This window comes from Oryctolagus cuniculus, chromosome 10 (genome assembly GCF_051225735.1).
Source record: "Oryctolagus cuniculus isolate XC-2025 breed Fujian yellow rabbit chromosome 10, ASM5122573v1, whole genome shotgun sequence".
Taxonomy (NCBI): Eukaryota; Metazoa; Chordata; class Mammalia; order Lagomorpha; family Leporidae; genus Oryctolagus; species Oryctolagus cuniculus.
In genome coordinates this window covers 102,610,001-102,621,404 of record NC_142876.1, presented here as the reverse complement: position 1 = coordinate 102,621,404, position 11,404 = coordinate 102,610,001, and the positions used below count along the sequence as shown (strand labels likewise).

At 46.6% G+C, this 11,404-nt stretch overlaps 1 protein-coding gene across 2 annotated transcripts in view; it reads right to left on the bottom strand.

The window, feature by feature from the left end:
* Window positions 1–11,404, bottom strand: part of SMARCC1 (SWI/SNF related BAF chromatin remodeling complex subunit C1) — a 167,772-nt gene continuing 156,368 nt past the window's right edge. For both annotated transcript variants that reach the window (XM_051852494.3, XM_089306387.1), the window contains 2 exons: window positions 4,666–4,842; window positions 1–2,240 (listed from right to left, as the gene is read on the bottom strand). In XM_051852494.3, coding sequence (XP_051708454.1) covers window positions 2,146–2,240; window positions 4,666–4,842 — 272 coding nt within the window. In that variant the 3' untranslated portion in view covers window positions 1–2,145. The remainder of the gene's footprint in view (window positions 2,241–4,665; window positions 4,843–11,404) is intronic.

The window sequence follows — 11,404 nt, the reverse complement described above, 5'->3', positions numbered from 1 at the left end:
TTTGTACAAAAACCACATATTATTATCCCCTCAAACAAACTTGGGTGGCTGTGATACAGAAATAAAATCAGGTTAAAGACAAGAAAAGAAAATGTCACTTATACTGAAACATAACAGTGCTGAATTCAGTTATTCTGTAGAATTATTACCAGCATAGTAAAAGCCTTTCCACCTGGATCTTGTAAATTGGAAGTGATCACATTAAAGACCTGAGGTTACAAGAGACCACAGTATGAACCAGAATTCCATTTTCCATAGAGGACTCCAGGGGAACAGGTAAGTATTTGGAATGAGTTTCCTTTGGAAAACCCTGGCCATTATCAAAAGGCACTGGGATCTTTCTGGAGGCAAATGTCCAAAACACACACACAACAGAAACAAGGTCTCCTTGGTTCCCGTACCCCAGTGCTCTGATGTGGACCAGGGCTACCTGGTTAGAGGCAGACCTGAGGGTTTGAAAGGCAAATCTCAATTGTGGTTTCTTTTTTTTCTTTTCTTTCTGATATTAAGGAAAAAAGTCCCAAAGTGTTTTACAAATACCTCCCTATAACCCCTCATTTGTAAAGCTTTAGAAAAGATATTAGAAAAAGATACCGAAGCGATGTTCCACTTTGCATTCTAAACAATAAAACTGCCACTTCAGAGTGTGATGTGAAGAAGCCAGGCGCTTTGGAAACCAAGCTCTACCAAAAACACCCTTTCCCCATACATGGAAGGGCAGAAGGGAAAAAGGACAAGAAGTGAAAAACCAAGAACTCCCAAGTCCATCATCAGCAGGGGTAGATCCAGGCTCAAGTTAAGGCATCTTGTGGCTCCTCCTCTGGAAAGGCCTTGCACCTTTCCAGCCTGAGCACCCCACGCCTCAACGCTTGGCGTTCTGGCCGCCAAGTGAGTTCCTTGTTACTCTCAGCATCTCCTTGATAACCCTGTGATGGATGGAATCTGAGATCTTCGAGAGAGGCAGGAGAAGGTACAAGAGGCCAATGAACCTGCCCTATTTTTTTTCAATCCCATCTGGAGCCTGAAGTACCGTTTCATGTAATTCCACTCACCCTGGCTACAGCAAGAGGTAGTTTGGGGACTCGTACCCCCCACCAGCCATCCTAACCAAGTTCCAGGAGCTAAGGGTTTAACACTATCTACTTATTTTTTTTTCCTCTTTTGAAGGTTTTTTTTTTTTTTTTTTTTTTTTTGAAGAGAAAGAAAAAGAATGCATACAAGGCAGTGAATCATAGGCTAGATTCACAGGGGGCCACTGCTCTAGACTCACACTTCAGTCTAGGGAATGAAGGATGCCACCCCAAAACCTAACCCTCAGAGCTCACACTGCCCTCAGAGAAACAAATCCCCACCCCTAACCCAACAACCCCTCTGCATAGAAAACCAGAACCAGTGGCCTGGGGAAGCAGTCGTGTGTATGGTTTGTGCTCTCCTCTGCTGTGTACCAGCTAGAGTGGTTGCTCTGCCAGGCGGGGTGGAGGCCCTCACTAGGGAAGATAATCAGTGGGGTCTCCTTTCCCATTTCTTATAATCTGGTGCGTTTTATGTGTTGCAAAGTCCCCTGACACTTCACCGGCAGCACCGTTCCTAGCTCAGATAAGCAGAAATAAGGTCACTTATAATGCCTTCCATTTTATCCCCTGTGGCTACCCCCATCTGCCTAACACCATTTTTTTTTTTTTTTTGGTTCCTATTAACTTCAGGATGCTCTCCTTTACAACAGTAATGACAAGAAAAAAAGAAAGATAATGATTATAGAGCAGTATCCGCAGAAACCTAAGACAAAAACCAAAAACTGCAGGAGAGCGAAGATGATGAAGACACAAGATACCAATGTGGACAGGACCTGCAGAACAGATTGCCAACACCCCCACAGCAGGCAGGGGGACATAGGTAATCTTCAGAATGACCAGGGCACAATGGTACCACCGGCTCCCCTTCGAGTGCAGGCTGAAGCCCTGACACAAATGAGAGGTGTCAGAGCATGGAGGTGGGTGACAAGAGGAATGGGAGACATGGACATGTGCTTGGGGCTGCGAGAAGAAAAATCCTGAAAAGAAACCCGAGGAAGCTGAGGAACACAAGTCTTGTCTTGTCACCCCCATTCTGTGGTGGTAGGCGTGGGTGTTCCCTGCTTCTTCCACATTAAGGAGCTGCTGAGGCTGGTGGGCCTGGAGCAGGAGGTGGAGGGACCCCGTCTGCGGGTGGTGGTGGTGGCTGTTGCTGCGGTGGAGGGGGATCTGCAAACACATCCAAGAGTAACTCATCACTGCGGGAATCGTGGCTGGGAACGCAAGGGGCTTGAGAAGCAGCAGGGAAGAATAACGCAGCAGTAAATCTTGTGGCAGGCAACCAGTGTACCCCATGAAGCCTTGCTGACACTGTGTTCCATCCAGCTCAAGTCCAGCTGAACCTCCAGGTCACTGCTCTTGTTCCTTACTCTAAACCAAGTGTTCAGGAGAGTGGGAGGGGTCCGAGTCTGCCTCACTGCTTTAAGGTCCACTCCTTTTAAGAATTACTGCATGGGCTGGTGCTGTGGTATAGTGGGTAAACTGCTGCCTGTAGTGCTGGTATTCCATATGAGTACATGAGGTTCAAGTCCCGGCTGTTTCATTTCTGATCTAGCTCCCTGTTAATGGCCTGGGAAAAGCAGCAGAGGATGGTCCAAATATTTGAGCCCCATGTAGGAGACCTGGATGAAGCTTGTGGCTTTCACTTGGTGCAGCCCTGGCCATTGTGGACATCTGGGGAGTTAATGAGTAGATGGAAGATTTCTCTCTCTGCAATTCTTTCAAATAAATCAATCAATCTTAAAAAAAAAAAATCACTCCTGGTCTTTTCAGAACTTCATTATATTTTTATTTTGGGGTGTCTGAATGGTTGTTTGTACTAACTTTATTTCTTCAGCTTGATAGTAAGTTCCTTCCTGGTCAAGTTCTGTATTTTATTTTTCTTTCTCCCACAGGGTCTAGCTTAGTTGGGCACAAATCCTATCAACTTCTTACTGTCTCTCCTCTAAGGCCTGAGAACTTCACTTGGGACAGCTGCCGACAAGTTAGATACTTCTGGGAGGCCCCCAGATCTCCTCAACTGCAGTCCTTGGATTTTTGGCCAAAACTAGGTCAGGTCCTGAAGGGAACAATTAATGTGAGTGTCTGGGGCTCTTTCCTATTTCAACTTTAGCTGCTTGAGGGTACAAAGGAACTCCAGAGATCATTTAATCCGGGGTTTTAAAGCCACTAGATCTTGCCAGAAACAGGAACATGTGAAATAAATACTCTACCCCCAAGAGGCCTTAAGGCTCCTTCAAAGAAATTTCAAGGCCAATGATCTAATCCCTTGTGCCATCTTTTTCTAGGCCTGAAGATATTGAAAGCAAGGTGTCCAATGTGGCCGCCCCCACACCCTGGAGCCAAGTCAGCTGCATAGAATTCCCAAAGCACTCATCTATAGCATGGAGTAGTGGGCACGGAGGCCATCTGAAACCCTCCACATTTTCAAGGTGCTCTACTGAGGGCCCTTTAAGAGAGGCAATCCTGAAATCACAAAGCATGGGTGGGTGGTCAGCTGGCTCTGACCAGGGATATCATCATTGCTATCTCTTACAGGGATGGCAAACTAGTCCACTGGCAGCCAGCTCATCTGGATATTATCTATACATGGTAGCTTGGTAAGCATGTTCTTGCCAAGGAAGAGAGGGACTCACTATACTACAACCTCTGACCCCTGATTCGGGGGAGAGCTTATTTTTTCACTGTCGTGAACCCATATACCCAGTTAAACCACTGCCCATCTATGCACCTGTTCTGTCCCTGCCACAAGTGGGGCAGAGAGGAACAGGCCTGCACGATCCTACTGGTGGGGCCACCTCCCTGCCCTGGGAAGTTTCCCAGAGTCCTACAGTGCACTCAGGACACTTTGCAGTCTCAAGTAGCTCCTGGTGAAGCTCAGAACTCCTTGCCAGGTGTATGAACTTCTAAATGAACCTAGGATTATAGACTGGCTGCACTATGGGATCTCCCTCAAGGGGAAGAAGACCTACATCAGGGAACAGCAGGCCGAGCCTTTGAAGCAATCTCTGGAGGTCGAGGCTGGAGCAGACATAAGGGGCAATGGCAGAAACCACTTGGTTCCTGCAAACTCTCTGACAGCCACGGCTCAGCACCATCAGGGCTTTCAACACTGGTCCCATATATTCTTTCTCAGCACAACTCCTGAATGCTCCTTCCTTAGTCTATGCAGTCACCACTAACATATTAAGAATGGCTACAAGAAACTTGGTATTCCTGTAAAATAATTTCTATTCTTTTCTTTACACTCATCACTTATGAACCCTGTATCCAGAAAATAACCAGTAGCTCTGTATGTCTGCTGAGACTAAAACCAGAAAGGGTTAAAAAGAAAGAGGAGGAGAATGCCTGTCTTTAGCTTGCTCACAGGGCTCAGCGCTACCATGCAGGACATGAAGCCTACGACACACAAGCCTGACTGAATGGAAGCCTTTACGCGCAGCACCTGCTCTCAGGCATGCTGCACTGACCCTGTCACACGCTGCAATGTCTATGGACCTGCCATGCCTCAGGGAACGAAGGTGGCCTTCCTCTCTTGTCTACAGCCCTCCCAGACAGATGCTGGTATAGCGCATCTCCCCACTGTAGTACTTACACATGCCATTAGGTGCTGTGAGAGGTACCCGGGGTCCTAAGATATTTCCTGGCATTGGAGGCATACCAGGGGGGGTAGGACCACTCCCAGAGGGATGGATGCTGGCTCCCACGGTGGGAATCATGCGGCCTGGCATGGGCTGCCCAGGCATCATGGAACCTGGGCCTGGTATCTGACCTGTAAGAGGGAGATTTAAAGTATTATTAATAGGAAGGGGTATAAGAACAAGGCAGTAACTCAATACCTAAGATTTATAAAAACAGATAACCAACCATTCAAAGGATCTGAAACAACAACAGAGCAATAAGCTCTAACAACCTCCACGTCCAACTTTCCATTTATTTATTTGGGAGAGAGGTAACATAGACAGGTCTATGGAGTGCCTGGCTACTGTGAGCCCTGGCACAAGCAAAGAGAGCATTCCTAACAGAAAACACTCATTTTTGCTTTAGATGAACGGTGGGTTGTCCAGTGTTTTTCTGAGGATAAACATTGCCAAGGCCAGATCACAGGGAATGGAAAGACTTTAACATAAGTCAGTGTACAATCTCAGGACCACAGCTCAGTCCAGATTGTATTTTATGCACTCTTTGAGAGAGTCTATCTAAAGGGTAGTATTAATACTGTGAAATAGCCATTAAAAAGGGACTGTGAGGAGAAAGGGTTAGCCTAGTGATCAGGACGCCCACTTCCTACAATGCAGTATGTTGGTTCAATCCCTGGCTACTATGGCTCCTAACTCCAGTTTCCTGCTAATGTACACACTGGGAGACAGCACTTGAGTTCCCACAAACCACAGGGAACACATGGAACACACTCCTGGTTCCTGGCTTTAGCAGGTAAGTGCAGAAGTGAACCAATGGTTAGCACCATGATCTCTCTCAATATAAAATAAAAGGGGAGGGGACCAGCACCGTGGCTCACTTGGTTAATCCTCCGCCTGCGGCGCTGGCATCCCATATGAGCACCAGTTTCTAGTCCTGGTTGCTCCTCTTCCAGTCCAGCTCCCTGCTGAGGCCCGAGAGGGCAGTGGAGGACAGCCCTAGTGCTTGGGCCCCTGAACTCGCATGGGAGACCAGGAAGAAGCACCTGGTTCGTGGCTTTGGATTGGCGCAGCGCCGGCCATAGTGGCCATTTGGGAAGTGATCCAATGGAAGGAAGACCTCTCTGTCTCTCTCTCTCACTGTCTATAACTCTACCTGTCAAATAAATTAAAAAATAATAAAAAAATTAAAGGGGAGGGTAGATTCTGATTTGGACAACAAAGTCCCATCTGTAAAACATTCTGCCCTATAGATCCCACTATGAAGCACTAGTCTGGGAGAATAATGGGGTATGGGGTGTGTGATAGAGGTGGGGGGACAACAAACAACTCCATCTTAAATTAATGACAGGAGATCCTAGGACAACAGCACATAACACTTCTTCCTGTACTATTTCATACTGGGCCTTTAGAGTTTTTGACAAACTCATTCTCTGAAGTATTGGTCAATACTTTAGACTTTGCCAGTCATATGGCCTCTGCCACAACTAGTCAACTCTGCCCACTGTAGCATGAAGGCAGTCATAGATATAGACAGGAGGCCAACTTTGAAGCTCATGAAGTAAAGATTCTAGCCCTGGAGACAAAAGAATACTTGTAATGGACTTGTGATAAAAAAAGAAGGCTAAAATAAGTAATGGAGCCCATATCTAACAACATGTACATGCTGTCTCCTTCAGAAAAATTCAACCTATAGAGGTCCATTTTTTTTAAACATTTATTTATTTATTTGAAAGAGTTACACAGAGACATGGAGGGAGGGAGGGAAAGAGAGAGAGAGAGGTTTTCCATCCGTTGGTTCACTCCCTAACCAGCTGCAATGGCCACAATGTGCCAATCTGAAGCCAGGAGCCACAAGCTCCTTCCAGGTCCCCGATGCGGGCGCAGGGACCCAAGGAATTCTACTGCTCTACATCCTCTACTGCTTTCCCAGGCCACAGCAGAAAGCTGGATTGGAAGTGGAGCAGCCAGGTCTTAAACTGGTGCCCATATGGGATGCCGGTGCCTCAGACCAGGGCGTTAACCCACTGTGCTGGCCCCCTCTTGAGGTCTTAAGCTTAAGTCAGGAAGAATATTTTGTCAGCCCCCTCAAAGGTCTCTTTCTCTCCCTACAAAACTGACAGCAAAGGCCACTGTTGTGGTGTAACAGGTTAAGCTGCTGCCTGGAACGTTGGCATCCCATATCTGTGCCTGTTCAAGTCTGGGTTGCTCCACTTCTGATCCAGCTCCCTGCTAATGTGCCTGGGAAAGCAGTGGAAGATGGCCCAAGTACTTGTGCCCTTGCCATCAATGTGGGAGACCAGGATGAAGCTCCTGGCTCCTGATTTCTGCCTGGACAAACCCCAGCGGTTGTGGCCATTTGGGGAGTGAACTAGCAGATGAAAGATTCTCTCTCGGGCTGGTGCCGCGGCTAATCCTCCACCTGTGGCGCCAGCACTCCGGGTTCTAGTCCCAGTTGCTCCTCTTCCAGTCTAGCTCTTGGCTGTGGCCCGGGAAGGCAGTGGAGGATGGCCCAAGTACTTGGGCCCTGCACCCGTTCTCTTTCCCCCACTCTTAACTCTGCATTTCAAATAAGTGATAATGTCTATCTACAGTAAGGCATGGATGGCCCAAATTCCTGAAGGACTAACTGGTAGCCACCCACTACCTTCCTCAACAGTGAAAGATGAATGAGGAAGCTAAGAAATAAAATAGTTGCTGGTGCCGCGGCTCACTAGGTTAATCCTCTGCCTGCGGAACCAGCACCCTGGGTTCTAGTCCAGGTTGGGGCGCCAGATTCTGTCCCAGTTGCTTCTCTTCCATCCAGCTCTCTGCTGTGGCCCGGGAAGGCAGTGGAGGATGGTCCAAGTGCTTGGGGCCTGCACTCACATGGGAGACCAGGAGGAAGCACCTGTCTCCTGATCAGTGCAGCACACTGGCCTTAGTGGCCATTTGGGGAGTGAACCAATGGAAGGAAGATCTTTCTCTCTGCCTCTTTCTGTCTAACTCTGCCTGTCAAAAAAAAAAAAAAAAAAAAAAAAAAGTTAATAAATAAAAAAATAAAGTAGCTGTGATCTCACCTCTACTTCAGATGAGTGATCCTTGAAAAACTACTTTCCTTTTGAAACGTTTGAAGTTTTTTGTTTTTTTTTTTTTTTTTTAATTTACTTGAAAATCAGAGACACAGACAGACAGAGATCTCCCATCTGCTGGTTTGTCTCCTAAATGCCTGCAACAAGCAGGGCTGGGCCAGGCTGAAGTTGCGAGTCCCCACATGGATTTCAGGGACCCATCTACTCGAGCCATCACCTGCTGCCTCTCAGGGTGTGCCTCAGTAGGAAGCTGGAATAGGGAGCTTGAGCTAGGACCTGAACCAGGCACTCAGGCGTCTCAAGTGGCATCTTAACTGCTGTACCAAAATGCCCACTCCTACAGAGAGTTCTTGAGCAAGTCATGCAGGATCCCTGAGCATACACTGAGAAAAGCTAAACAGCAGCCCACCTTCACCACAGAGCTGGATGTGTGACAAGCGGACCAATCTGTTCATTTGTTATAGTGCCTTCCACACCCTCAAAATACTTCAGATTCTAGAGCATTTTGAATTTCATATTAAGGATGCTCAACAGATAAGTCGATATGCATGTATTCCAAAATCTGAAATATTTTTAGGATCAAGCATTTCGGGTAAGGGATATTCAACATGTGGTAGGTTGGACGGTGACCCCTCAAACCAAGACAAACACGTCCTAACAGCTGGAACCTGTGCATGTGACCACATCTAGAGACAGGTCTTTGTAGGTATGATTAAGGAAATTCATCTGAGATTATCTGGGTGGGCCCTAATTTCAATGATGGGTATCCTTACAAAAGACACCAGGAGAAGACAGAACAGAGGGTAGTGTGAATGCAGAGCCAAGAAAGATGTGGCCAAAGCTAAGGAAGGCCACAAGCCCCCAGAAGGTGGAAGCAGCAAGGAACAGATCCTCCCTTAGAGCTCCTGCAGGCAGCTAGGCTTGGCTCAATAGTGGACTTCTAGTTCTCAGAACGGTATCTGAGTTACCAAGTTTGTGGTAACTTACTATGAGAGCCTCAAGTCATTTACTGTTTCAGGTATGTTACAAATGTTAACTCAGTGATTCCTTGTAACATTAGGAACTAGGCACTACTATCCCTGCAGAGCAAAGGGGATGGAGCAAGAATGCTGGAACAAGTCACCCAACATCATAAAGCATGGAAGCGAGGGAGCCCAAACCTGACCTGGGCACTCTGGCTCCAGAGAGATTGGTATCAGCACAGTGTACCTCTGCGGGTGCAGTTTAGAAGGGCATAGATCCAGTTCTCTGCCAGCAGGTGCTCTGAGACTTCAGCACGCAAACTTTACCGATGGACCCATTATTCACCTTGTGTCCAGCTCAGACACAAACAATTCTCTGAGCCAGGAACTCAAGAGTGTGTGTTTCAGCAGAGAAAAGAGCTATTCAAGAAATAAATCCAGTGAGGAGGAGGACCACTGGTAGATCAATACAGTCACAAGCACTGGGACGAGCCCTCAGGCTTCTCTGCTCTCAGCCTCAGGAGTACTGCTTCCAAAGCTACCTGCTCAGTGGCATGGCCCATTTACCTATTTCCCTACATCTTCACGGCAATAACCTGGAATAAGGCTTCTTTAGGGTTTTCCAAAGCTAGAAGACCAACAGTTAAAAAAACCATTTTTTCCTTCTGCTTATGGTAATTTCTGGAGCCTCTGAGAAAATTTCCCTATGCTATTGTCAGGAAGAGGGTAAAAAAAAAAATCAATGCAATATAAGCAATCCAAGGTATGAGATGATAAAGGAGAAATAATTTACTTATTTAAGGGACCTTGCAGGCAAACATCTCTGAGGAAAACAAGGAGGATTCCCAGAGTAACTGAGGTTACAACCAGCGCACAACACACAATTCAGTGCTGGTGTCTGTAGCACCAGGCACTTAGAGAACAGACAGGGAGAATGAAGATAATACTGTTTCACTCAATCCTTCCAGGTTATTAGGAAGATGACAGTAAGGGTGTGGTTTTGAGATAAATAAAGTCAGTCACAGAAAAGCGATGTAATGTGACCAAAGTCACAATGGGTAAGAGACTGAGCCAAGATTCAAATCCAGGTCTGCCTGAGGCTTATTCTTTCTCACTGCCCCACCCTCCTTTCAAGCAGCACCTTTCCCCTTAGAAAGGGTGATTTCTAATGATCAACTTAAAATGGGGCAGAATTTAGGAAACCGGGAGAATGGTGAGCATTTGGAACAGCAGTTAAGATGCCACCTGGGACAACCTCATTCTCTATCACAGCATCTATGAGTCCCAGCTTTTCCAGATTTCGATCCAGATTTTTCTGCTGATGTGCACCTTGGGTGGGAGTAGGTGATGGCTCAAGTCCCTGCCACCCACATGGGAGACCAGGTCTGAGTTTCCAGCCCCTGGCTTCAGGCTGGCCTAGCCCCAGCTGTTGTGGGAGTCTGGGGTGTGAACCAGTGGATGAGAGATCTCGGTCTGTTTCTTTCTGCCTTTCAAATAAAATGGAAATAAATAAAATTTATTTTATTTAAATTTATCTTACATTTAAATTTAAATTTAAAAGACTGCAAAGAAGACAATCCCTATGAAGTATGACCTGTCCTTTTGAAATCTAAACAGCCTTGTGGTATCAAGTACATTTATTACTCCTGGGTGACAGTGTCTGAAGACATTCCATCAATTCTTACTAAGAAATCTGGCCCACACAACCCTAAAATGCTTAAAAGCAGGCCATATTAAACAAGATGAAAGGTGTCATGTACATATTTTTCCATGAAAATAAAATTCAGGTATTTTCTTCCTCAATGAAGAGTGGGATGAGGGAGGTGAGGGAGATGTGGCTTCCGAACAGCAGTAACAAGGCAGACTGGCAGGAGTCTGACCTACATACAAGCCCCCCTCCCTCCTACTCCCCAAACAGCAGGTATCTGAATCCTGAAAATGTTAAGGTTTGCTAAAATTAGGTTTAGTCAGTAGAAAGACTGCTCAGTATACATGTCTAATGGAATATTGTTAAGGCTCTTATTTTCATTCTTTGGTACAGGAGAGGAAAAGGGAAAAGAAAACCGATCTGGGGAGGGGAATCTGAGTTTCCAGTCCTGAGCATGTTTCATCAATCTATTTCTAACTGTCCTTGGCATATCCTCTGGCTGGGATACTGGGAGACTGGAAGTAACACAATCAGGGCCAATGGAGGGGAAGCCCAGGCTCCCTAGAGACTTCTCCTTCCCCACAATGGATTCCGGGAGGCGCCTGGGACAGATGCTCTTTGTTGAGGACTGGGCCCTCACTGTTCTCTTTGTGAGGGTAACCTGCTACTCCGGAAAGCGGCACGGCAGCCTCGTTATCACATGATGCAAGCACGACCAAAGGCATCGCAGATAATAAACACTTGGCGGATGCAACAGGCTGCTCCTCTCTTCAGTGAGAGGCTGAGTCCAGCAAGTGGGTTAGGAAGTGACGACTGGGCTGGCTGCAATCCTGTCCGGAGCACTGTTTCCCACGGTGCCGCTGTGTAAATAGGGCTAACTGAGGGGCTTAAAGGGCCAAGTGCCTGGGGTGAAATGTCCTTGAACGCGTATTTTACTGATCGAAAATGTTCTCATTTTATCACTGAAAGATCATCTTATCATGTCTAAATTTTCATCAATTCCTATCCTGATTAT